The sequence below is a fragment of the Chenopodium album genome, chromosome 4, assembly GCF_948465745.1.
Source record: "Chenopodium album chromosome 4, dcCheAlbu1.1, whole genome shotgun sequence".
NCBI lineage: Eukaryota > Viridiplantae > Streptophyta > Magnoliopsida > Caryophyllales > Amaranthaceae > Chenopodium > Chenopodium album.
In genome coordinates, this window is record NC_137837.1 from 16230547 (window position 1) to 16257758 (window position 27212).

Below are 27212 nucleotides of genomic sequence, written 5' to 3' on the forward strand. Positions count from 1 at the left end.
CATTTGTAAGTATCTTCACTTTGAGCTGCAACTCCTGCAAATTGGGTAAATAATTTACCCAATTCTTGAAATCGTATCCTCGAACATATTTTTTCATCTACTTGTCGAGTAGACAACTTATGTTGTTGACAAATTTCAACTTTCGCATCCTTTTTTCCATCTTTGTAGAATATATTGGTTTGGAATCTTGTGAATATTTTTTGAACAAAGAACCTTCAATGCATGTGAACAAAGTATCCCTACAAACTCAAATTTTCTACAGCTACATGAAATAGTATCATTTTCTGGGTTATATGTAACAAAATGATCAATCTTTTTCCTTGGAGGATAAACTTTATACCTATAAGTTGTGCCAACAACCTCCTCTTCTTCTATTATACAATCCCATGCTTTCCAAATTTGACATTGGAATAACTCAAACACTTCGGCAGTGTAGATAGTTGATGCATGTTTTAAAATTCGAACTGGATATGGTAAAGCTGGAGAACTATGTTTAGTCTTGAAATCTGCCACACTTTCTTCATAACGCCTATCATTGAGAAGACGCTCAAAATGCTCAAAAAACTGACATAAGTGATTTTTATTGCTACTATACCTCCGTATTTGAGCATTCATACTTTCACTACGTTGTGTTGTACTCATATCAGCACAGAATGTCTGTCTCCCATAAACTAGTGCCCACTTCTCTCTCAAATTATACACCCGTTCCAACCAACTATTGCCAACCAGATCGTATTTAACTAACATATTGTCCCAAGCATCTATAAAATCTGCTTCATCATCATAATCATAAACACAACTACTAAAATCTTTAGCAAAATCCTTAAATTTCTCAAATACATGGTGAAGATGTTTTGCAGCATTCTGGTACATGTGCCAGACACATAGTCGATGATAAGTTTCCGGCCATTTTGTAGATAATGCATTTGCCATTGCTTGATCTTGATCGGTCAGAATAGTTTTAGGCTTCTTTCCATGCATTGCCTTCACAAATGTGTCAAATAGCCAATTAAAAGTTTCTGTTGTCTCATCATACAATAAAGCTGCCCCAAAAATAATGGTTTGTTTATGATGATTAACTCCAACAAACATAGCAAATGGACGACCATCTTTATGTTTTTTGTAAGTAGTATCAAAACATACTACATCACCAAAATAGTCATAGTCAGACATCATTCTTGCATCAGCCCAAAAAATATTTGTGATGAGATCATCCACATCAACTTGTATGGCATAAAAAAACTTTGGATCATCAGTTTGCTTGCGTTGCAAGTACTCTAAAACCCCGCCGGTATCTCCAACTTTCATTTCTTTATCTCTTTTCTTCCTCAAATAATTATTACAATCTACACGCAGAAAACCAAGATTATCTCTCCCACCAGCCCTTCTACTCATCAACTCCATACTTGCTTTTGGTGCAATGCCAGAAGAGCATGCCATATCAAGTTCACTAGCTTGAGATGAGTTGATACTTCTATGTGAACGAAATAGATGAGTCTTTGATGGTGTTGACAGAACATGATTGTGTTGTGGTTCGAATTTAATGATACGAAATCGTCCATTAATTCGGGAGCTTACTTTTATCATTGCAGAGCATCCAACTCGTGTCAAAGCTCGATGTTTCTTCACATAAGGGGCCCTTTTATCTTTTCTCCTTAAACCTTCAAAAGAACAACAAATGATCCTATCTAGAATAGTACCAGTGTTGTCATCTCTATGAAATTTACTTAACCGAATTCCGAATCCAATAGTTCTAGAATATCTGTTGTAGAAATCATAAGCTATATTCTCTGATGCAAACTCCATCCCTATCATTGGAATGGCTTCATTGGGCAGCTTTGAGTGAATTTCATTCATATTTGGCAGAAAATTATCTTCTTCAACTTTATTATCTTATAATTTAAATTTTTAGAGTTATTGACCACATCATCATTATCATTCAATTGCTCATGCTCCTCAAAAGATAATCTACGACTAGTTTGTAATGACCCAATTTCTTTATCAAAATGATAATTCTGTACCACCAAAAATCGCATATAAAAATCAATAAAAATACAATAATCCAAAACCTAAACAACTATATACGCAGTATAATTTTGACAATGCTATGGCTTATACTAATAGTAATTATCAATATGCGCTCTAATAGCTACCCTAATGACCAAAAACAAACAAAACATATGCATATAGTATTTCATAGATACGTAATTCAATAAGATTCATACCTCGTATGGTAAATTGTCGAAATCGCTTGTCAATACTTCTCGTGGAGTATCCATTAAAGTGAATTTTAGTGCTTTAGTATTTATGGATGCAATTAGAGAAAGAATAAATTGAGGTAACTTTAAAAAAAAAAATTAGGGTTCTTCTAGAGTTATAGAGGTAGTATACAGGAAAAAAATGATGCAATTGAATTAAACGTAATTGTGTAAAGGAGAAACAAAAAAAAAAGATAAGGACTAAAATATAAATTATGTAAAATTTATTTAATTTAATTTGCTATTAAATTTTTTTTAATATTAATATTGATATTTAAAGTGACGTGGACCAATCAAAATGAATGGGACATGGAATGGGACATATGAGTGGGATAGAGGATTCGGACCCTATATATATATATATATATATATATATATATATATATATATATATATATATATATATATATATATATATATATATATATATATATAACGCGACTAAAGATTCGTATCAACTAAAAAGAAACGTAAGAAGTATGATTTAAAAATTAAGTGAACTGTATTAGTCTAAAACAAGTAACCCTGTTTGCATTTTACCCTAAGTTTATTAGGGTAATGCCCTTCAAATATATATAGTGTTTATTATATAGTGTTTCTTACATTTTTTTTAGGGAATAATGTATATTTACAATTTTAGGGAATTATGTATATTTACATAGTGAACTTCAAATCTTTACGAAATTCCCATAAAATAAATGTGCAAATTCGAATTGAATCGAAACATTTAAGAATGGGCTATGTCGAGGAATATGATAACGATGTACGTGTTATATCTTGTCAAGATTTGCATCGTGGCGTAATCTCTACAGAACATATGGGACAAACCTGCAATCAAAGATAAATACGTAGTAATGAAACTTAGTCAGAACAATAGAATTCCGATTGGCATACAATTTCTACTACGAGTATTCAATTTGTATTATCATGTACTCCGTATATACTACTACCATTATCACAGTATAATCTAGGGCATCAGTAACTTTAATTTTTGCTCGATTCTCGTTTATAATATACGTAGTACGAAGTATGTACGAATGGATAGACCATATAAATAAATAAATAAATAAAATACTACGTATGTGTTGAATGAAGATTTACCTTCTTTATTTGAAGCCAATGATTTATGCAATCGGTATGAAATGGATGTTGGCAATGCAAGGCAGCCAATTGTTCCCCTTCTTCATACTCGATTTGACATATTACGCACCTACAAAATAAGATGATCTCTAAAATTAGCATATAAGTTTAGGCAAGACATTATAAAGTCCCAAGTACATCATTATTCCCCTCCCCTAGTGGCCCAAGTGCGGAATTGCCCTTATAAGTTACGAAGTAAAGTCATGTAGCTTTTTCTTAGTCCGCCCCATCAAACTATGTAGCTTTTTATTAATTAGTCCGTCCTAGCAAGAATCAAGTCTGACTTTGAACGAACATAATACAAATAGTAACATAATAAACAAACATTGAAGAAAATAATTCTTTTAAATTAAAATTAAAATTCGTATAAATTAAAATTAAAATTAAATAAAGAAAATACAATCAACAAAGCTCACCTATCAATTGTGGTTTTGCATTCAACAAATTTGTGAACACATGATGACAATGATGAAGTAATTTCTTCAGTAGATAATCCACGACTCTCCTCTCCAACAACTTCTCCCAATGCCAATAATTCCTGAAATTAATAATTGGTAATGAAATTTTACAATTTTAATAACATCTCAGCCTCGTTGCTAGTCATTTTATCTCATGAAAACATTTTATTAATTCTTAGTGCATGAAAATGCATAATAGCCTAATAATATAAGATATTTGATCACAATTATTTTAGAATATTTTGAGTCTGGATCATAAAATGTAAACCAAAACTACTGATATGACTTACTTCATAAGACATTTCGTCTGGGTCAATCTCATCTTCCTCGATCTACAAAAAAAAAAAAGTATGTTTGCGTATTTGAGTTGTCAATCAAGATATTAAAAACAACATTATATGATTTCGATTTGCGTTGAAAAATAGATCTCCCAAGTATCACCACATGTAAGTGTTTCACATTGGTTGAACAAAAGGGAGTCAATCAAGGTTAAGGGTCTACTCCTCCTATTGCCATATGGTTTTGGAATGGAACCTCCTTTAGACTTGTAAAGTGGACTATCTCTCTTAGTTTACGGATGCCGTTCGGACTCGTAACGAATAATAAGAATCGGATTTAGTATATTAAATATATGCTGAGTTGCCAATGTAATATTACTTGTGCAAGTAATACCAAGTGTACAAATTTTCATATTATTTTGATTTTTTAATTTTTTTTAATTTTGACAGGAATGGTTACTATATGAAAAAGAGAGCAAAAATTATAGGTACAATATTAAAAGCAATTGGAATAACCTCATCGGTGTAGCTACCTTCTTCATCCTCCTCGAGAAATTCTAATTCATCTGCCAACAAGATAAAGTCATAATCCAATTTAAATATTATAAATAAAAATAATAGAAGATAAAACAATTAATTTGTGCTTTCCTTCTACAAAGTATACTTTATCTATGACAATTTTTTTTATGTATAATCACTTACGAAGTATATTTTTTATACGATAAAATCAAGGTTATTTCTTCGTCCATATGCTTATATCTTTTGAGTACGTAGCAAAAAAATGGTCTTGTGAGACTTGTGCCTTGCAAGTTGTAAGATACAATCAAATTGTGTGGAGAAAAAAATTACCATAAAATTCTTGGGTATCAAATCCAGCGAAGTCATGAGATGATGAACTTCCAGTTTCCTCATCCTCTTCTTCGTCCTCGCTTTCGTCATCTGAGTCACTCCTAATAGTCTCCAGAAATGTAAATGTATTTTCCTAATCACACAAACAAACAAGTTTTGTAAGAGAACTAGAGAAGTTAATACGAAAAAGTTAACTTTCTGTTATTTTTTGACACAAACTTTATGTTATTATTACTTTTTAGGAATCATGCTTAAAACAAAAGAATAAAAATTCATATAAATACTAGAGTACTAGTCCTTGAAACCAGGTTGATCCTATTCAACCATGAGCCTAGCTGACTAAAATCAACTCCGGCTCGTGCCATGCCTGAAGTACAATAAGGCTATTGGGAGGGACCTGAACCCCAGTTGTTGCACCCGGCTATTTCGGAGCAGTGTTAGACTAACCCAATAGGCCTATCTCATCCAAGCTTTTAATAAACTGGTTAAGGTGGACCACTTATACCATGTAATATTATGGCTAAATTTGAGAGGGAAGAATTCAGAGAAGCAAAGAGATAAAAACCTGTTCTTGCAACGCGATAGCAAAAGCATGATCTGAATCCTGCTGCAACTGATTTAACGGAAGCTGTTTCGAAGCCTGCTGCTGCTGCTGTTGTGACTGCTGCGGCTGCTGCTTTGCCTGCTGGTCATTGTTCTCCATTATATTCTTCCTTAATATCTTTTGACAAAACGTCTTCCTTTGTATCACACAAATTGTTATCTTGCAGCTTTAGATTTTGAAGGAGGTATTATATCAAACAAGCAGCAAAACCTGAAGGAAAGCAATTATATAATTTTACAGAAGAAAAGTTGCCAACCTCTTTTAGGAGAAGTACTATAATACACGTTTACAATTTCAAAACATATTCCCTTTATATTCTGTTCTTGGTACACAAGGCACTGCAAAGTGAGACAATTTGCACCTTATACTTGCCCCAAATGAAAAGATCCATCATCATTCCCGCCTACGTTGATAAGCTATGGTTAAATAGACGGGATTAAATTCTAATTCCCGTTACCAAAAATTAATTTGAAGGGTTTAGGACGAATATGATCCTGTTTGAACACTTAACAATGCAAATATCTAAATGAATCAATTGAGAATCTAAAGTATTTTCAAGCAGTAAGATGAGACTTTTCATTTCCGATCCTCGAAGAATATTCAAAGAACATTACTTGCAAGCTACCGGTCCCTTGGGTAATACAAAACTCAATTTTTGGATTATGTCTGGTCAAAGTGTCTGTATTTACATAATATAATACACAACAGGATCAGTGGATCATAGATCGTAACTTTACAATTCATATGTTTTGTATCTTTCCCATGAGTTGTGACAATCCTGCTTTTGCTTGACGTGTTGAATTTGCCCAATTCCCATGCTCTAGCAACAAAGGTTAGAACAGCCCCGATATCAGAAAACTCTCTGAATCAATAAGTCACTAAACTAGCAATGTCTGAAGCGCACTTTATATCCCATGATCTGCAATTACAAGTTATAAAATAACCACCCATTAAAAGTGCTTGATGATGCAGCTTAGGTAAATCATTTTTGTTTTTTGAGAGAACAACGGTGAAGCACTAAGCATATCATATAACTAATATATAAAGCTAAACTTTTAGCCAGGTTACGAGACATCGACACTTGGCGTTTTAACTTTTCGCCAAGTGTCGCGCCACGTTGGATAGATTTAAATAGACTTCATAACATCGCCAAGTGTCGCGCCACGTTGGATAGATTTAAATAGACTTCATAATATTAAAAAGTTAATTTAAAATTCTATTCAGATACTTCGTTTAATTTTAGGATAAAATTGTTAATTTAGAATTTATTTTCAATGAAATACCAATATTTCAAAGGTACAAATTGAATATAATTTTGTTATAAAATTTTCGATAAAATATAGCAAATCGTCATAAAAGCACATCAATTCCTAACTAATTTTGTATCAATAAAAATTTGACATATAGATTAAAAATTTATCTTCAATAAACAACTCGGGCATCGCACGGGGCACAAAACTAGTTATTACTAATACCGGTTAAATTACTAACATTTCGTTCAATTCTATACATATGTTTTAAAACGAAAGAAAATCTTCCACAGCTCGACATTCTTCAGTCATTATCATAAACACAACTCTACAACCTCTGTAAGGGAGAAGGGAATTTGAATAAATCTGGATTTATATCTGCAATGCAATAACAGAGAGGTTCTTTCTGATTGACTCTTAATTCTAAATCCAATAACCACGAGACTATCAATAATAAAATAGTTAAAACGAGCTAAGTGAACTAATTGAATTTGATCCAAAGTATATCTAGCAAGCCATTCAAGGTCGAGATAAAAAACTATACCATGAGATCCTTCAAAAACTTCCATGGCTTTGGCCTTTGTATATCAATATCAAAGAACAACTGATATGCCAGCCTGCACGTAGACAACTATATAAGCACAAGAAACATGAGTTTATTTATTTATTTTAAACATCCCCCTTATCTTTCGGCTTTCGCTTCTCATTAAAATGCAAGAAAACTGCATTGTGTGACAATACATCAGACTTCAAATTGCACAACCCTTCTAATGAAAAACACATAACAAAAGTATAGCATGGGGAAGTGGAGATTAAATCAATCAATCAAATAAAGCCTTAATCCCATAAGTGAGGTCGGCTACATGAGCCAAATTTGATTATTCCTTGTAAAAGTAGAGAAAATAGTACTGTTTTAGAAATTCTAGGATGTAAACAATACACTATCAGATTCTTTTTACTCCAGCATCACATATAATGATATAAACAACTAAAATGTTAATTGGCTGTTTGTTAAAGAAGAAACTTTAGCAAAATCATGGCTGCACTTTGTAGACAAATGACTTTGAAGACAATAGATAAGCATGACATAGCAGGAGTTATATATATTGACCCTTGTAATTAGATTGACCCAAAAAGGTAACTTCAGCAAGTTCGGTAAGCACATCAAATCTTTATCCTTACATCTTTAACCACAAACTTATCTTTGAAGCCTAGTGGCGGCAGCAACCATTGTGCTAAGTAAACTTGCTCATCAGTAGTGTCATCTGCACCAAAAGTTAATTACAAATTTGGTGTAAATATGCAGAGATAGCAACCAAAAAGAAAAAAACATTCAGGAGACCCAGCCACTGGTAGTTTCTAACTTTCTACAGAATTCATGATACTTGCAGCCTTGAATTTAACAGGCAGGGACACAGCTTTGCTCCCAAAAGACCATGATTATGCATAGTACTGCAATATTTTACTTATAATGACATAAAGAAAAAAGGAAAAGAAGAGTACTCATAAATTACAATTACTGGCACAGTATTCTGAACTTGATGGTCGAACCGATATCCTCTGTGTAACAAAGGACTGCAAGATCAATTAGAAAAAGTGTTAATTAAGCACGAGAAGAATAACGATAATTAAAGCCAATACAGTGACAGGATTCTATAATATTGATTATAACAGTCCAAGAAGGTGGGGGAACACAAGGAGGTTTTTAAATACATACTACTGATTCGGCTGTACTACCGTCCAATAATTTATTTATTTATTTATTTTATTTTTTTTTGAAATAAAAAAATTGACTATCTTAGGTGGAAAAAACAACAATGTCAAATGCCTGATGATCAAATGTTTGTTACATTATGGGTTAAGCATGCGGAAGTCTTCAAGTTTCACTGAAATAGAAAGCAGAAATGTCAACCTAATGTCAGTCACAGCTTCCTTTTCAGAGTTTTCATGAACTTTAACAAGTAGGCATACAAGTTGGTGTATGCAAGAGGAACAAACCTAGGGAGAGGGGGGGAGGGGGGAATAGTTGGGTTAGCTTAAAGTCAGAATAAATACTCTGAAGTATATGCAAGACCACTCACAAAGGAGTAATGAGTTTATTGCATATTTTAAGCTCAACTTCCAGTCGCATGGTGATAAACATATGAGCATAAATAAGCAACCAGAAAGTTGCTGGGTGTGGCCCTTAGATGTAAACAAATGTACAAACAATAATAATCTGATTTCTGTTTTTAACATGAACACCATAGGTCATGCATAAGAGAGTGAGCACCTCATTTCTTTCTACACGGACACTGTTATGTACTGAACGGGCCATAAGTGTGCCAACTAAAGATACAGTAACTCTGAGATTGGCCATTTAGTGAAGCCCCTTCAAGATAACCCAAATGGCATCTGATCATGTTGATAATAATTTAAGTTAAACTAGGTTTAATCCATTTACCAAATGGAATTATCCTCAAATTCATTTCCTTTGGTAAAGCTGATCATGAAGGACAAATTCAAAGTTCATAGTGCATAGCAAATACATATCTTATTACCCAAAATGGAATATATAATAATACGAAAAGAAAAAGGGATAAACAAGAAAGCTCTAAGCATCAGCACATCTGCAAATTTAATTATACAAATAAATTACCTGCCAGGCCGAAGGCATATATTCACGGTGCAATACATTCTCAGAACTGCTTTCTATACTGTGTTGACCAGATGCATCTTGTGAAGACCACTTTCTGAAAGGCCTGTTCAAATGGCAACTTAAAACCAAGCTAAGGTACTTATCACTTATGTTGAGATTGCATACAGTCACCAGACTTTTAATCCATTATATACAAAAATGATTTTGAATTTTACTAACAGCAAGTACAGTAAACAAAATTGAATAAGAAATCATGTATAAATAGTAAGTAGTACACTTTAAAGATTGCTTACCCAAGGCCAATTACCTTGATGGTGAATATAATTTTAGTGATAAAGTTCCATTCACCTCAAAAAAAAAAAAAAAAAAAAAAAAAAAAAAAAAAGGGAATCTGGTCTATATTTATTTAAGTCTGGTGTGATTTGGTCTCTTTATTTAAAGTTTGGACTATTGGAAATTTTAAATTATCATTATTATCATCATCATCCTTTGTTTCTTTATACATGCAACACAAACCTTTGGGAATGAACAATGCAGTTTAAAGAACAGATTAAATAAAGTCAACGAACAACTTGATTGAATAACTTAAACGCCAGTTAGAGGGAAGAGTTGGGTTTTTAGGTTTTAACTTAATATTTAAAATTTAAGGAGTATTTAGAATAGTTAACTTCTTAGAATGCTTGCCAAGATGGTATGTTGCAAACTTCCAACTAGTAGGAAACAAAGGCTAGTAGTACATCATTTTGTAAAATACTGTATCCTTCTGTAATTTATGTTTATCTGATTCTATAAGAACATAAGTTATGGACCTAAAGAAAAATAATTATTGTTACTCTCATCTACATGCTTTCAGGAGAAGACAAGTGACAACAGGCTGCGGTGCATTAATAAGTTTGGGCTAATGGATGAAGGTTTAATGAATTTCGTTCCTTCAGCCGCTAAACATAACACTTCGTGTCTTGCTTAAAATTTAAAATGGAAAATTTTTACTGCTTAGAGTGGAGATAGTTATCCAATTCTAAACAACAAGAATTTCATTAACAGCTGATATACAGAGTACATATTACCTTTTGATGTCATTGGTTACAGACTTATCACCAAATATTGTAGCTTTTGTAGCCAAAACAAGCATTGGTTGCACCTGCAGACAATTTTTCATCTCACAGACTACAGCTTCAATCACACTTTGAAGAGAGAATAATTTCCTGAAATTTTTTGACAAAGTAGTTATGGTTTCTAAATACTTCTTATGAATCACAGTTGACAAGATCAATATGACTGACACATTCGCAGCAGGAAATGAAAGACAGAGATGGAAACTCTCTTCAACATGCAGACATAAAGTTCCTAAGTAACATAACCGCATAAAGATTATAAACACTTTGAAAGTGGTCATGTGTAAATCTAAAATCACCAACATCAGCCGCTCTAATTCCAGTCATACACTTGAATTCAAAACAATGACAATAAGATCAACAATGCATCCCTTCCAATAATTTGAAAACCTCAAAACCATCTACAACCTCCAGGCTTCAGCGCAAAATGCAAAATAACAGGAGTGTTCCACTTTGAACCCCAGAATGGGCATATGTAGAAAGAGAAGAAAGCTTTACAGCTTAAAATAACAAAAGGTTCTTAGGGATAGCAACAAACTTATCAGGTAGATCTCAGCTCCAAAAATTTATTCTTCTCTCAAATGTACGAAATAAAAATGTTCGGAGAAGAGAAAAAGAAACAGGGAACATTCAGAGTATAATCATGAAAGTTCAAAAACAGCAGACATGACTCAGCAAAGAACATCAAAAGAGAAAATTAACAAAAAGGCAAAATGCACTTATAACTTGGGAAAGAAGGTACCTATTGTTTGACCCAAGAGGCATAGATGTTGAAGCACGGTCAACCCAATAGTAAGCTCCTATACTGACAGAAAATAGAGCCTGAGAATTTTATCAAAGAAATTTCATTGTGATACTACTCTTCCAATTCAAAAGAACTATTAACCTACAGGCTTAGCGTGAGATCTCAAATTATTGTCTTAAGTTTTTGCAAATGTGGACTAAATAATAACCATAGAGTTGCAAGTTCAACTCACTATCTCTTGATTTAATCATTAATTCAGAAAAATAAATCAACCTAATCAACCCTCCCACTAATTAAATATGGACAAAAAAAATACTAATTCCTGTAGACATCCTAATTTAAAATATATGCCGCCTATTGATTTTACTTTGTTTGTGTTATCCTTTCAACTTGAGTAGAAAGATCCAACTTCAAAATTACACGAAATAAAATATAACCAACCAACAAAAACTACATAGTGATATAGTTATATAAGTAATATTGACAATAATTGTACTGACATTAATAAAAACATATACAAACATAGGAAAGTACTATCAAATCAAAAGAAGCAGGACTAAAATTTCAGTTATAATCTTAGGCAAACCTGTCAATCATCAAGAAGCAAACTCTTGAAGCAAGCTTCTCCCTTTTGGTCTGAAGTTGATAATTTAATGTCTACAAGGCAATAAAAAGAACTAAACTCAATGTCTAAAGATCAGATAATAAGGCCATGCCAATTAATATGAACTAACAATTATCAATAATGAGTTAATGACAAACTAAAATGAGATAACACATGGAGAAGTTTATCAGATGATGATTCAATCTTCCAAGATCACTATTAATTCAGTAACATATAAAAGATAATAATGGCTGACGCAGCTGCAACAAATGGAAAATATATAGTTTTTCAGTTTCAGCATATTAATCAGGTAATTGGCAAAAGACTATTAGCAAATCTCCATATTCATCTAGCCAAAATGGCCATTCTAAAGCAGATCTAGCTACTGACACTTGAAGAGATTAACATTCATCACCTTCAGCGTAGCAAGAAACTCCAAACTATCATAACAACGAACATATAGGAAGCGCTCCAAACAGTTGTGAATTAGTTCCTCATCACAGGTCCAATCTCTGGCAGAGTGTAGCTCATTATTCACTTCTGTACATCATTCTCAACAAAGTCAAAGAAAAATTTCAACAGCTCAGTAGCCTAACATAGTTACAATGTCATACACTGAGGTCACATTTAACTAATAAATTTAGATGCAGAATATTCTGGTGGTCAGGCAACATTATCAAATTTTAAAAATTTTATCCAGCACCCAACTAAAAATCAACGAAAGTCCAGACCTCCATCAGTTGATCTCAATTCTCAAATGGTCCGAGCATCATGGGATGATGGGCTCATGGCTCATGCTAGACATTTGGCTGTCATGATGTGTAGGCACAAAAACACATTCATAGTGGCCTCATATCATCTCTATCAGTCCATAAAACTTTGTTTAAGGAAAGAAAAGTCAGGGGTGGAAGAATCCAAAATTAGCCGCGAGGCTTTTCATAGTAATGTATACAATTCGATAAAGCAGTTTACAACTATAAATGCCTCCCCCTTCCAGACCTTCACCCATAACGCATTAACAAAAGAGCAGAAAAGGATTCCTATAAACAACCAGCAAAACTTATAATGGCACATTTACACAAGAACAATATATTTATTATTAAAGTTAAGCAGCTAATGCCTCAAATTAGAAGTCATCAATTCTAAATACTCCCTCTACTTCAAAAAAAGAAAAAGGCAACCTCTAAAGTGTCAATTGTACAGTAATTAGAAACAAAATAGGTAAGTCTCATAAATACCAATCCTTAGGCTATTACCTAAATCTTTGTCCTCTTTAACCATTCTATTCTCATACTTGCTTAAACCAATGTCCATGGATGTGATTGAAAACTGATAGTGACACTTAAGTGTGTCTAACATAGTAAGAAATCAAGTCACTCTTTAGGACATGCTTGGATTGAGGAAAGAAAGATAAGTTTAGGTGGCAATGGAAGGGATGATGAAGCGATACCACAAGGAGAAACGATGAAAGGGGGAATTATACATTATCCTAGGAAGATGATGAATAAAACTTATCCCCAATCCAAGTAAGCCCTAAAAACAGAAATATCATCTCGGCTTCATAATAAACAACTTCGAATATCAAATTATAAGTCCGTCTCATATAAAATTCTGCCTATTTTTTCAATTAACGGCATACAAATGCAACAACACAATTTAACCCACAAAATCTTACTCCAAAAATCAACTCAAAACACCAAAACAATCAAAATTAAATAAGAAAAAAACATACGATGAAAACTATAAATCCTGAGTTTAAGAAGGTGAAGAAGACGCAAAACATCAAGCCGACAATCCAAATCAATAAACATCACCGATTTCTCAAGCCCTCCATAACTCACACCTTTCCACTCTTTCGGCAAAATACAATCAATCGCAACCTAAAAATTAACAAAATTACAACAATATAAATTATTAAAGTTTAAATAACAAATTTGAAAATCTGGAGAAAACAGTTGGAAAATGAGAAAAGAGAACCTGAAGAAGGATGTGAGTTTTGGCGGAGGGAGAAGGGCCGACGATTTCGACGACATTGCCGGGGCGAAGAGGAAGGCGGTGAAGAGGCGGAAGAAGAAGCGGAGGACGGGAGGTTGAAACCCTAGAAAAGTAGGTTTCCGCCGTTTCGTCGGTGGTTATCCATTCTCTTACGTCCGCCATTGATGGAGTTGAGTTGTTTTTGCTTTGACTGGGGTTTTGTTGTTTTTGGGCGGGAATAAGGAAGACAAGCAATTAGTAGATAGATTAAGTTTTAAATATAGTTTTAGTATTAGTATTAACAAACTGGGGATGTAGCTCAAATGGTAGAGCGCTCGCTTTGCATGCGAGAGGCACGGGGTTCGATCCCCCGCATCTCCATCTTAAATTTGGTTTTTTGAACAGACCCTTAATTTTTAGTCAAACTTATTTTTCCAAGCTTACCCTTGTATTTAAACATACACCAGTTAATTATTAATTACTCTTAAATTTAAGTACTTAACTATTAATTACCCTTAAGCTTGTAGACATACGAAGTATCTCATAGTCTTCAACCATAATTTATCCTCAACGAACAAATCTCATATACGAGTACTTTGCAACCACCATCGACAAGCCGACGAACACGAAGTTTAATCTGCTAATTGCTCTAATTTTCAATACCAAATCCATGTTATCACTAAACCTTTTCGATTCCCAGATTCAACCTGTTTGTAAAATATTTCCAAGACCTTCATCTTAATACCGGCTATGATTTCCGGGCCTCATCACCACATACTGGAATGAAAATCCAGGGTCCTTCACTACCTCCCGCAGCTTATTTCCGGGGCCTTATGCCTCCTACCGGAGCTTTTATCCGAGCCCTCTACTGCCTATAAATTTAACAAAGAACATACAAACAATAATGGGTACTCCGTATTAATCATTGTCTTCGCCATAATTTTTTTTTTTTTACTTTGCCTCTTCTATTTATCAACTTACCAGAAGGTGAAACTTTGAGAAATTGAGCAACAGTGTAGGAAGCTTTTAAGGTTGTTCTTGGTTGTAGTGATTTTTTTTTTATTGCTTGGTTGTACTGTACTTCGTACTATACAATGGAGATTAGGAGAAGAGGAACGAGCTTCTCATTAGTAAAGGGAGAATGAAAATAGTTTGTTTATAAAAAGGGTAATATAGTCTTTTGAATATTTAAGTGCTATTTTTAAAATCCTGCATTTAGGTTATTTTATACTGCATTTAGTACTTGTGTTTTTTTATATTATATTTGTTGCTTTTTTATCAACAGACTAATTTTGTCCCTGTGCAATGCACGGAGTTATCAAATGTGATATAATAATGGTCAATTGAAATAGAGTTAATTGAAATTAAATGACTTACGTAAAACTTTTTTTTATTTTTGAATTTAATAATGTCTATTCTTTAATTTTTTTTATATATATATAAAAAAAAAGAAAAAATAGAGCATTTTGAGGGAAAAATTTTCATAAAATTATGTCCATTATTAATTTTTTTTTTTTCCTATTATTATTAGAATAAGGAGGATAGAGCTTAATATGTTTTTTTTTAATAGTGGATTGCTAAATACCGCCAACGTTTTTAATCAAACCGCCAACAATAACAATGAAGAGACAAAATCACCCTTACTCATTCCCCCACTTTGCTTTTCTCTCTCCTAAGTCCATCAAGTCTCAAAATCAACCATCAACCACCACAATAGCAACCACCCATGCCATCACTACCCACGTTGCCATGACCACCATCACCCACGCCTCCATGACCACGACCACCCACCATCACCGCTCAAAAACTACCAGATTTTATTTTGTGTTGCCAGAACCACCAATTCACGAACAACAATCAACATTAAAAATGAAGACCCACCACCTTTGCTCCTCGACTGGTCGGTGGTGGTGCTTTATATCCCACCTATAACAGCACAATCGACGCGCAAAACCAGTCAACCAGGATGGTAACCGGTTTCAAGCGCCGGTTGACCACGGTAACCAGCGTCCAAAATCGCTTGCCGTACCAGTTAATCGGTTTCGCGCGTCGGTTGACCTTGGTAACCAGCGTCCAAAACCGGTCACCGTGGTGTTTTGGTTTTGCGTGAGCATCGGAAATTATTGAAGAAAAAAAAGAATGAAGAAGATTGGGGCAGACTGTTTTGCCGACCACCGTGATGCCTTCTTCGGTCATCGGCATCGCTACCCTTCCACCTCCGACGTACGACCGCTGCTTCCCTTCACCTCCAACATACAGCCGCTGACGTGGTTGATGGTGGTTGTGGCCTTACGGGTGATTAGAGAGAAAACAATAAAAGAAAAAGAAGAAGATGGTGGGGTATAGTAAGGGCATTGATGTCTATTTGTCTTAAATGTTGGCGGTTTTGATAAAAATTGTTGGCGGTATTTAACAACCCCTTTTTATATTGCACAACGACGCATTTCGTGTGTTTCTTAGCTTGTTATTAATAAACGAAAAAAATTAATGTATTTTCATTTTAGAGTTAGTACCAAATAACCAACGTTCTACACTTGTATAGTTGTACTCCCGTATATCATTATTGTGTTATGAAATATTCGAGGTTAGTTGTACTTGGACAGGGTATATCATTATTGTGTTATGACATATTCGAGGTTAGTTTGGTTTCATGTTGAGTGAGTTATCGATTTGGCAATACCATATTGGTCAGGGTCATCAACATACATAATCCGATCAGTTCACTTTTGAATTCAATATTTTATAATTGAATGGATTAACATTTCTTAACATTCAGGTCATGATCATTGATCATGCAACTTCACGAGTCTCATTGGAAAATGATAGTGATGACTGATGAGTACTGCGGTCTAATGCTCTCACCTTCAAGTGTCGTGCCGTACGTGGGCAAGCACCTTATATTTATTTTGTAATTTAAGCTTGAAACTATTGTATGACTTGTATGTATAGCTACATTGTTGTATGCATTAAAAGAATTGTACTATGTTGTCAAGATAAGTGAAATTTAATGCGTTCAAAAGATAGGTGGATATTAAACACTAGTCTCTAATTTTTTGTTGAAATATCTACTTTCACTTGGACATTCTTAAGGGTAAGTTTATCCCTAATCTTAAGATGAGTCTTTAGACAAGTTTTGGGCAAGATTGTAACAATAATCTCTATCAAGACTACATACAGTCTTGAGATGAGTTTTGGATTCTAAAACCCATCTTGAGATTATACAAATGCTGGACAAAAATAATAATGTTGTCTAATAATGAGTTGCCAACTCACCATATTAAAATAATTAATAAATATATAAATAAATTAATGTTATAAATATTAATTGGATAAGTAAATCTGAAGTGGGTCTTGGAATAATGTGTGAAATTGGAGAAAGACTTGTATGAGTTTGAATAATAAAAAAGTAATTAAAATTTAGTGGAAATCTAATGTGGCAGAGTCAGAAGTATAAGTCTTAGTTTTGGGATAAACTTACCCTAAGGCTTGTTCTGATTTAATAAACTGAACTGATTAGAGCTGAACTGAACTAAACTGAATAGAGTTAAAATGAATATTTGATAAGAGAAGAAAATTAGAAATTGAATTAAGTTGATTATGAATTTAAGCCGAAGAGAACATACTCTTAGTGGAATTGCAAATCTAATTGGGAATACCAAATTTATCTAGCTAGTTTATTAAAAGTTTCTTAACAACTTTACTTCAAAGAAGGTAATGAGTCATTGGGTCGATACATCCAATCATTTAATTTTACGTGTTTCATTAGTTTAGAGAGTTAAGGGTCTGTTCTCATACGTTGAAATTCGGTTAAGTTCTGTTCAGCTCAGTTCAGTTCAGTTCCTATTTTTCTTATAAAATATTCATTTTAGTTCAGTTCAGTTCAGTTCAGCTCAGTTCAATTCAATTCAACTGAGTTTAGTCAACGAGAACATGCCCTAATACAATTGAATTAATGAATCAATTGAGTTTGGACAGCTTTATCAACAAATAATACTCCGTAATATGAATACAAATTTGATCGATGACTTTAGACGACTTGTTTGACAGCTTTACATCACTGAATGAGCGTCCACTTGTCAACTTGTGAAAAATAAAAGAACCTGTAAATTGAAGCACTAGATTCATGAGCTAGCCCTAGTGGTTTTAATTTATCAGTGAATGTATGTATAGCTTGACTTTCACATGCATGCATGATCAATTCTAGAAAAATTATTGTCTACTTTAATTTATTTAAAGCAAACCTTTTAAGTAAATCTAGAACTAAATCACTTCGAGTACATTTTATTGATAGCTAGTACATTTTATTAATAGCTACCACAATCTACAACAACTAATTTTGACAAAAAAATATATAGGTTTTTTTATTTTAAAAAAAAAATCTCTGTAAATGAATAAATTAGAATAATCGTCAAATTTGAATTGAAGCACACATCTCACATTCAAACTCTTACATGTTACCCATAGTTATGTTACACTCTAACTCAAATCTAAAATTTAGATTTCGATCTCAAGTCCCAAACAAGATATAGGCAATGATGCAACCAACTCAGCCAAATTGTCTCCAACAAATATTGTTGCAACTTAATTGTATTATACAATTTTTGAATCATGGGGCGGGTCGTGGCCTAAGCTGCAGGCCACCCCCGGATCCGTCTAAGATTATAGTAGCTTAGCTTATATTATACAACTTGAGTAGCACCAATAGACCTAGTGTTAGGCACATAATCATCAAGTTGACGAGCATGCACCGTAGAGTCATACTTCTCCCCATCACCCCACAATGCATACGCCTCTTCACCATGCGCAGCATCATCTCCTATCAACAACTCTTCTTCGGACATTCTTAGTGGAATTACCAATCTAATTAACACACAAATTATAGAAGTTGACACAAGGTTCCACCCTATGACAAATAACCCTCCTACTATTTGCATAAGTACTTGGGTTCCTCCTCCTCCACCACCATAGATTGCGCCTCGTTTGTCTTTGGAGACGCCTTCCTCACCTAAGAACACCCTTGTTAGTCTAGGGTTGGCAAAGATGCCGGTGAGTATACCTCCTAGGAGTCCAGCCACCGCGTGTGTGTGGAAAACTCCTAGTGTGTCGTCGATGGCTTGCATTGGTTTCCATTTTTTGTGGACAATCATCATTGTGAACCACGGTATGCTTCCTGATAATATGCCCATCACAATTGCTGACCATCCTTGGACAAGACCTATACATATATACAAGTGAACACGTTTTTAACCATTTAAGCACTAACTAAATGTCACATTGAATGTGGTCAAAGTTTGTCATGTTTGACTATTAAAGTCAAACTAGTTGCATCTAAAGTAACATGGGACAGAGGGAGTAACAAATTACCAGCACCAGGAGTAATGCAGACGAGACCAGTCATCATGCCTTGAACAGCTCCGATAACGGAAGGTTTTTTGAAATAGAGGACATCAAGTAACGTCCACATGAGCAAGCTAGTGGCAGCACAAACATTGGTGTTAATGATAGCCAAGGAAGATTCAATGTTAGCACTAAATGTGCCTCCACCATTAAAACCTGACCATCCCAACCAAAGTAGTCCAGCACCTGCCAACATCAATAATATGTTGTTTGGAGGAAACCTTTCTCTATCTTTCTTCAATCTTGGACCCACCTACAATACAAATTTTCCAATTACACTCAATCTTACGTATATTTTGTCCATTTAGATGACGCATGCATGCATTGTCAACTCACTTAGATCACACACAACTACACAAGACATCAAGCTACATAACATGGAAAAGGTTGGCCAAATTGAATGTAATCCGTATTTCCTTTCGGAATATATCATTCGTATTCATAAAGCCGAATTAGGTCCAATTTCAATCGGATCATATTTTCATATTTAGGGTATTTATTTTTTTATATGATGTACTTCTTTTTTTTTTTTTTTTTTAATTTTCTTTTTATCTTTCAACAATGCTCATATAAAATGGATCATGCATCCCGATTTACTTTCTAGGTATATAGTTTTATGTGGATCATGCATGTGGTGGGATTAGAAGTGAGAAAAATGAAAATTTTCTTTACAAATAAAGGAATAAACAAAAGTAGTATATATTAAAAATTAGATTTGAGCTCGTAAAAAAAAAAAAAATAGATTTGAGAAGATAAAACAAATAAAGGAATAAAAATAACATATCAAAATGGAAAATGAGCTGATAAAAAAAGAACGGAGGGATGTGAAATGTTATAAGTATTTCAAGTTAGTTCTGTTGGTTGATTAATTCAAACTTAGTTGGAGTATTTTTAAGAATATAGTTTTTAGTGTTTTGGTTATGTACGTAGTGGAGTATTTACTTGTTATTAGTGGGTCAAATATAGTTGCATGAAATTAGGATATGGTGGATTATGCTTCCATCATTTTAGCTTAGTGGTTTATCATTTATTCTCTATTTAAGTAGTAGTGCAATACGTTAGTTTGTGTGTGCAAGTGAATAAAAATTCAGTTTTTGTTTCTCTAATTATATACTTCTTCCGCTTTAGTATTAGTTCAAACATGGTATCAAGAGCTTCAGGTTAGATCCGAGAAGGGAGAGAAATGAAGAAAAAAAAAAGTCGTGAGTGAAACAAATTAAAATTATCAGTCGTGTTTGTTGTGAGTAAAAGAGTCGTGAGGTTTGCGTGTAAAACACATTAATTGAGTTTTTTTTTTCTTTCAGAATGAATTTTATTTTTTGTGTGTTTAGTCATTGTAGAAATGAGTGTGTTTAATGGGTCGATGGGTTCTTATTTTATAAGTTGTCGCGGTCGTCGTGGGTATGCAAGTGGTCGTAGTTATCGTCGAGGTGGTCATGGTTATGAAAAAGGTGGAGGTCGTGGTGGCTACTACGGAAGTAGAAGCGGTGGTCATGATGTAAACCATCTTCAAATCCAAGTATTATTGTGTTCATGTTTGGGTCGTGGTTACTTAGTGTTGGCAGTAATGAAATCCATGGCGATATGGAAAAGTCGAGTGTATGTAGTTGTGTGGTTGTCGTCGTAGTTTCAATAGAAAAGAGATGAATATGTGCATTGCGTTCGTGGGAACAGCATCATCCAAGTCGAGGTCCAAGTCGTGGTCGTGGTGAAGAAAGTCGAAGAGGTCGTGATTATGCAAGAAGTCAAATGTCGTAGTTAAAGCCATGTTTGTCGTGGGGCTATGAGCGTTTGTGTCGAGTTCAAGGTCGTTTTCAAGTCAAAGTCGAGAGTTTTTTGTTGTTGTGTTCAGGTCGTGTTTGCATGTTCATGGTCGTGGTTGTGTAACTTGTACCTTGATAGTCCGTAGTTGAGTTCAGTAAGTTTGAATCAAGGGGGTGTGTTGGTTGATTAATTCAAACTTAGTTGGAGTATTTTTAAGAATATAGTTTTTAGTGTTTTGGTTATGTACGTAGTGGAGTATTTACTTGTTATTAGTGGGTCAAATATAGTTGCATGAAATTAGGATATGGTGGATTATGCTTCCATCATTTTAGCTTAGTGGTTTATCATTTATTCTCTATTTAAGTAGTAGTGCAATACGTTAGTTTGTGTGTGCAAGTGAATAAAAATTCAGTTTTTGTTTCTCTAATTATATACTTCTTCCGCTTTAGTATTAGTTCAAACAAGTTCATCATAACTCAAAATTGAGCTCTTATTCAAAATATTTTTCAATGTATGGTAGTATATATTAAAAATTAGATTTGATATTTCGCTTTCTTGTTCTATTATCTCGTATAAATTTGTTTTGTCTTGAGCTAGAAATAATATACTATCTCCGTTTTATATTTTTTGCAACTTTAGTGTACGGAGTATTATTTATGAGATAATATAAATTTTAAAATTGGAAAAAAAAATATAAAACGGTTGTAATAGGTAAATCCAACTAGGGGTAGAAACATGGCTTAAACTATATTGGCTTCTCTATAGACAAATATACGAAGTATGTAATATGAACCATATATCAACATCAGTCGTCAATTGTGGTAGGCCAAGGACAAATTGGTCATTTGTCAACTTGTCAATTGTCATTATTCAAACATGAACACTTTATTCTCTCCGTATTTTTTTTAAAAAAACCTTTATTCTCTCCGTATAATATCAATATATAAGCTCCAAAATGAACGCTATTTTCAACTTAGATAATGATGTTATGGTGGATGTATTAATCTAGTGTTAATGCATAATGCTTATTAAGTCATGCTCGTCTTACAAAATAAGGTGCCAAAATGCTTGGTGTGTGAATTGAATGTCTTACTATCATAAATCTACTCCATCTAACTTTTAGATATGTAAAGAATAAGATAATTAAAGTGTGTCAAATAAATAAAGAAAATTTTATGATCGAAATTATAAATTTGAGTTCTGATAAAAGTCACCAAGTCAATGCAATCATTGATTCTATTGATTGACTCAAAATATTTGTCTATCTATCAATCTATGCCACCAAATAATTTGAATTGGTTACAGCATATACTTTGGAAGAATGTGATAAGGATGAAGTGCATGTACTTATGCACGCATTCTCCCGATTCTAAGTTGTTATTGCAATATTGTCTTTTGTCACGATTATGAATTATGAAGAAAAAAGAGTGGTAGGAAAAAGAGGGAAATCTTTACTTTTGGATAGAGTGAAAAATAGAGAGAATTTGCATAATTTTCACTTTTGATAATTGATTTTGTGAAATTCAAATTGAAATAATAGATTTAATACTTCAATATACTTGGTACTTCTTTTACTACTTTTATTATTTTGTTTTGTATGGTTGGTGTGTTAGCAGTTAGATAACATTTACTCCCACAGCTAACATTTGCTACAATAGTTAACAATCATCGAACAAACTTACTTACAATACGAAACAAACTTAACCTCTCATGGGTAAGATTTAGGGCCTGTTCTCATTGACTGAACTCAGCTGAACTGAACTGAACTGAACTGAATTGAACTGAACTGAATTGAGCTTAACTGAACTGAACTGAACTGAACTGAATATTTTATAAGAGAAGGAAATTAGGAGCTGAGCTGAACCGAACTGAACTAAACTGAACTAAACTGAGCTGAACTGAACTAAACTGAAATGAATATTTTATAAGAGAAGGTAATTAGGAGCTGAGCTGAACTGAACTGAACTAAACTGAGCTGAACTGAACTGAACTGAACTGAACTGAATTTCAACGTAAGAGAACATGCCCTAAACGGTTAAGTGTGTTTAATACTTCAAGAGTATATCTTTTGACGAAATTGTTATTGTTATTTCATGTATGTTACAATAAAGTTAAAACATTTAGCTCTAATTAATAGTTTTTGACAATCAATCCATTAGCCAGAAATTATATTTTAATTTAGGGTAATGCTATATATAGCCCTATGTATTAAATACACTCTTGAAAATTGAATAAAATTAGGAATTCATGACAAAAACACGCGTAAATCAGTGTAATTAGTGTTTTTATATTTTGATGATTTCTTAAATTTTTTTACGATTTTTAAGTGTAAATTTAATGCTTATATGTAGACCTAAGGGGTATGTATAGCATTTTCCTTAAAGTCCGAAAGCTATCTATAACAAGTATTTCTAACTTTAATTTCATAAAGATCTAACTTTATATTTGGACACAAATATCTTAAAAGACCCAACTAATTATCAAACACTACTTTTATCATTTCCATATATAGTTTTGATTGATGGAGACAAAATTCTAAAAGTGTATTACTTGAATATTTGTGGTTATCAAATGATGACGCAGATCATCAAAATTATTACTAATTTTATCAAGCATAACTCTTAATTTTCAAGAAATCAAGACTCCAATAATAGACTTGGTCTTTCCATTTTTTTAAAGATATACATTTGTATTTTCTAAATAAAGAAAATTCTCTGTCCAATTTTTTATGTATTGAATCTTCTCATTCTAATTATCTCTTCCACGTCTTCTAGAATATTAAAAGTTAAGTATTATTTATATCTTTAATCATAGAAAGAGAATAGATAAAAAAAAAAATACAAAAAACAAGCTGACTAGTAGAAATTTTGGAATTGATAGGAAATTGTCATGAAAGGGTCATGCAATTGTTTAGGATGCAATGGGAATATTTTCCTTGTACAACTAATGTTTTACCAATTATATTAATTTAGTCAATCAAGGCGGCCATAACTATCATTATACAAACAAAATATGAATCTAGTTTAAACAAATTTCTATTGTCTAATACTTAAAAATCAAGAACCATTGGTAGGGGAACAAGTTTTATGCTAAGTTGCTTTTATATAGAGAATGTATGTACTTATTCCCACCGTTTCTAAATAAAATTTTCACTTTAAATTATACACTATTTATATTCACTCTATTAAACTCTATCTACGTTATAAATATTAAACACAGTCATATACTACGATATATTAGTACTTCATAGAATCATCTTAATGTATACGTTTCAAATATTAATATTTTATACATATAAATAATTAAAGATTTTATTAGTCAAAGTTACATATTAACAAGTGTACGTGCCGTTGTTAACATCATTTGTACTCGGTATCATTTGTTGAGCAACTTGCCTCGCAAACAAAAATTGATGTAGGGCACTCATAGTATATATGTGCATTAACACCTTATTAGGTTTTTTGATGAATATAGTACGATGACATACAACTTTCTTTAAATTAAAAGAATAGACAATGACATATGGAGTATTAACTGTACTATACATTTCCATTAATTATATTAAATTATGTTCTAAAATTTGCATAAACATTTTATGAATCTATTGTCCAATGTTTATCCTACATAAGGAATAATAAAGGAACGATAGTTTGTAGTTAGGTGATGGTCATGCCTAGTCTAATTAATAGAATACTAACAAAAAAAATAAACCAATCGAAAGGCAAGATATTTAAAGCCTCCTTGCTTTAATTAATACCAACTACAAGTCAATGATGTACATGTTCCAGCTCTACACTTGTACTGACTAACATAAACATTATATAATCAAATCTATATAAAATCAAATGTTCAATGATTTTACCATCTAAATCAAATACGGAGTATAATTTAAAATGAAAATATAAATAAAACAATCATTGACAACGAAAGGAATGATATTGCTAGCTCATTAATTAATCCTTCTGTCTTTGTTAATATGTTCTTTTAATATAAAATTCTGTACATTTATATTTAAGTTTATAATATAATAAGTCCAGGTATATATTGATATATGGCCAAAGCTAATGAACACCCCGAGGGCGTTGAATAAGCTAGCTAAAAGTAGAAGGATTAAATAAAAAATTAACATTAATTACTCCGATCAACCCGTGATTTTGTTATGTTTTCCCAAATTAATACCACTTTAAGTAATATTTTAAATGTCTTAAAAAAAAGGTACTCCCTTCGTTTCATAATGTTAGTCCCATATACCATTTTGGGCGTTTCAAAAAGATCTACCCATATTGAATATATTTCATTTATATCTTGATTTTTTTTTGAAATTAATTGATTTTGGATTAATGACATAACTCTAAATAAGGAAATTTTTACCTTAAATTATGCAATTATGACTTGTGATTTCCTAATAAAAAATCAAAAAAGTTAAATAAGGTAAACTAATTATGAATTATGTTGTACTTTAATGTTAGATTCCAAATATATTTGTTTTCTTATTTTATGTGATTGATTCTATATGAGACTAACATTATGAAACGGAGGGAGTAATATTTTAAATGCGTATCCAACGACCCGGGGGCGTTCGTCACCCTTGATATATATACACAAAGTATAATTTTTTTGATTTTTGGAATCTACTAAGTAATTGCTTATTTGACCAAATTAAATATAGTGGTGCAATTTAATTTTCAATCATTTTAGCCATCTAAGATTCTCAACTAGTCAACTAGTCAACTCAAGATTCTTTCATTAAAAAAAATTCCTGGACAAATGTAAGGTGTATTATATAGAAATATGACCACGACACCAAGTATTGCAAACAAAATGAATCGAATTAACGGTTTGTGACGCTTCTATAATATGTTACTCTGTATTTACTTCTTCTAAAGTTTTTTTTTTTTTTATTTTTTTTATTTTAAACTACTTCTTCTAAAGTTTGTACTTCGTAATAGCAATTATTTTTCGCCAAGAAAAAAAACGGTATTCTGTATAAAAATGATCAAACAATAACTTATCGCCTAAAACCCACAGCAATATTGTCAAATAAAGTCATGCATGTATGACGACATAATAATGTACAAGAAAAATAATGATTAAAATCAATGAAATTGAGAGGAGGAGAAAAAATGGTTACCCAATAAGCAGCAGTCAAGCCAGCAATACCAGAAGAAACATGGATAACATAACCACCGGAGTAATCCAAGACACCCCAACGAAACAAGAACCCTCCACCCCACAAGCTAAACGCACCCACCGTATACGAAAACGTCAACCAAAGCGGCACAAACATCATCCACGCCCTTATATTCATCCGACCCAATAATGACCCTGCTAGCAATATCATAGTGATAGCTGCAAACATCCCTTGGTACCACACCATGGCCGCCATCGGATACATCTGCTTGAGGAGCTTATGATTCCGATGGACTGATTCCGGGATTTCGGATTGGCTTAGGAGGAAGTCCTGCCCTAGAGCAGGACCAGCTGTACCCCAAAATGGAAGAAGTTGTTTACCAAAGGACATCTTGTATGCCCATGTGACCCAACATATTATTACGGCTGCAAAGGCGTAGAGTGCCATGAAGGCCGAGTTGACTGCCCATTTCTTTTTTACTATGCTTCCGTAGAGGATTACTAGGCCCGGTACGCTTTGGAGACCGACTAGGGTGGCCGCGATCATTTGCCACGCGTTGTCGCCTTTGTTCAGCCATGGTGGTACCGAGGTTGAGTTGTTAATGTATGCTATTGGGACTATGGTTGTGTTGTCTACCATGACTTTGTAAGGATGAAACAAAGTTGGCTTTTCAAAGACCCAAGAGTTTGGGAGGTATCATATGAGAAGAGGGAATTTGATGTGAATCTAGCTTATTAATAACGTATATAAGTAGTTGTGTAGTTTAAATAAGGTATATATGACTTTGACTAGTTGAAGTAGGTTTATGGAATTTAATTAAAATGAAAAAGACTTATTATGAGTATGACTACATTTGATTGAGATGTTAGCACATCACTTGAAGGAGATTATTGGAGACGACATTAGAGAGACCGTGTCTCATTTGAGATTATTAAGAGTAACTTTATTTAGACCAATTGGTGGTTTGTACACCCGGGTGTACTATGTGCATGGTATACTCAAATTAA

General features: G+C 33.1%; 3 protein-coding genes and 1 non-coding gene across 5 annotated transcripts; 1 reads left to right on the forward strand and 3 right to left on the reverse strand.

Annotated features, from left to right (window-relative positions):
* Positions 1–2772: 2772 nt before the first annotated feature.
* Positions 2773–5833, reverse strand: LOC145626765 (E3 ubiquitin ligase BIG BROTHER-related-like). Of its 2 annotated transcripts, XM_081679242.1 has the most exons (7): positions 5549–5833; positions 4984–5116; positions 4651–4700; positions 4147–4188; positions 3815–3936; positions 3360–3468; positions 2775–3086 (listed from the first exon to the last, which is right to left on the reverse strand). In XM_081679242.1, the coding sequence occupies exons 1-7, from the start codon at positions 5684–5686 to the stop codon at positions 3039–3041; spliced, it is 642 nt and encodes a 213-aa protein (XP_081535368.1). In that variant the 5' UTR covers positions 5687–5833; the 3' UTR covers positions 2775–3038. The 2 variants fall into 2 exon arrangements, with proteins under 2 accessions (XP_081535369.1, XP_081535368.1); XM_081679243.1 differs by lacking the exon at positions 4147–4188 and having other exon boundaries at positions 2773–3086.
* A 475-nt stretch (positions 5834–6308) lies between these two features.
* LOC145627724 (DNA repair protein XRCC2 homolog) lies at positions 6309–14096 on the reverse strand. The gene is made up of 11 exons (XM_081680077.1): positions 13917–14096; positions 13672–13819; positions 12355–12479; positions 11922–11992; positions 11333–11395; positions 10543–10680; positions 9476–9578; positions 8352–8412; positions 8020–8102; positions 7382–7454; positions 6309–6506 (listed from the first exon to the last, which is right to left on the reverse strand). The coding sequence occupies exons 1-10, from the start codon at positions 14094–14096 to the stop codon at positions 7431–7433; spliced, it is 996 nt and encodes a 331-aa protein (XP_081536203.1). The 3' UTR covers positions 6309–6506; positions 7382–7430.
* Positions 14097–14221: 125 nt separating this feature from the next.
* TRNAA-UGC (transfer RNA alanine (anticodon UGC)) lies at positions 14222–14294 on the forward strand. Its single transcript has one exon. It is a non-coding gene; the product is annotated as a tRNA-Ala (tRNA).
* A 4174-nt stretch (positions 14295–18468) lies between these two features.
* LOC145626766 (ammonium transporter 3 member 1-like) lies at positions 18469–26925 on the reverse strand. The gene is made up of 3 exons (XM_081679244.1): positions 26206–26925; positions 19278–19563; positions 18469–19128 (listed from the first exon to the last, which is right to left on the reverse strand). Exons 1-3 carry the CDS (start codon positions 26842–26844, stop codon positions 18593–18595), a joined length of 1461 nt encoding a protein of 486 aa, XP_081535370.1. The 5' UTR covers positions 26845–26925; the 3' UTR covers positions 18469–18592.
* Positions 26926–27212: the final 287 nt, after the last annotated feature.

Bases quoted from the DNA above. Each gene is read 5' to 3' on its own strand.
- LOC145626765 (XM_081679242.1), bottom strand. From the start codon at position 5,686: ATGGAGAACAATGACCAGCAGGCAAAGCAGCAGCCGCAGCAGTCACAA. The intron at 4,701-4,983 runs GTAATTTTTTTC...TCTTGTTGGCAG, and splicing joins TGATACCCAAGAATTTTATG to ATGAATTAGAATTTCTCGAG. The intron at 3,087-3,359 runs GTAAATCTTCAT...CTTTGATTGCAG, and splicing joins ATTGGCTTCAAATAAAGAAG to GTTTGTCCCATATGTTCTGT.
- LOC145627724 (XM_081680077.1), bottom strand. From the start codon at position 14,096: ATGGCGGACGTAAGAGAATGGATAACCACCGACGAAACGGCGGAAACC. The intron at 13,820-13,916 runs GTTCTCTTTTCT...GTTAATTTTTAG, and splicing joins AAACTCACATCCTTCTTCAG to GTTGCGATTGATTGTATTTT. The intron at 10,681-11,332 runs GTACCTTCTTTC...AAAAAATTTCAG, and splicing joins CCTCTTGGGTCAAACAATAG to GAAATTATTCTCTCTTCAAA.
- LOC145626766 (XM_081679244.1), bottom strand. From the start codon at position 26,844: ATGGTAGACAACACAACCATAGTCCCAATAGCATACATTAACAACTCA. The intron at 19,564-26,205 runs GTAACCATTTTT...TTTGTATTGTAG, and splicing joins GCTTGACTGCTGCTTATTGG to GTGGGTCCAAGATTGAAGAA. The intron at 19,129-19,277 runs GTAATTTGTTAC...ATATATGTATAG, and splicing joins CTGCATTACTCCTGGTGCTG to GTCTTGTCCAAGGATGGTCA.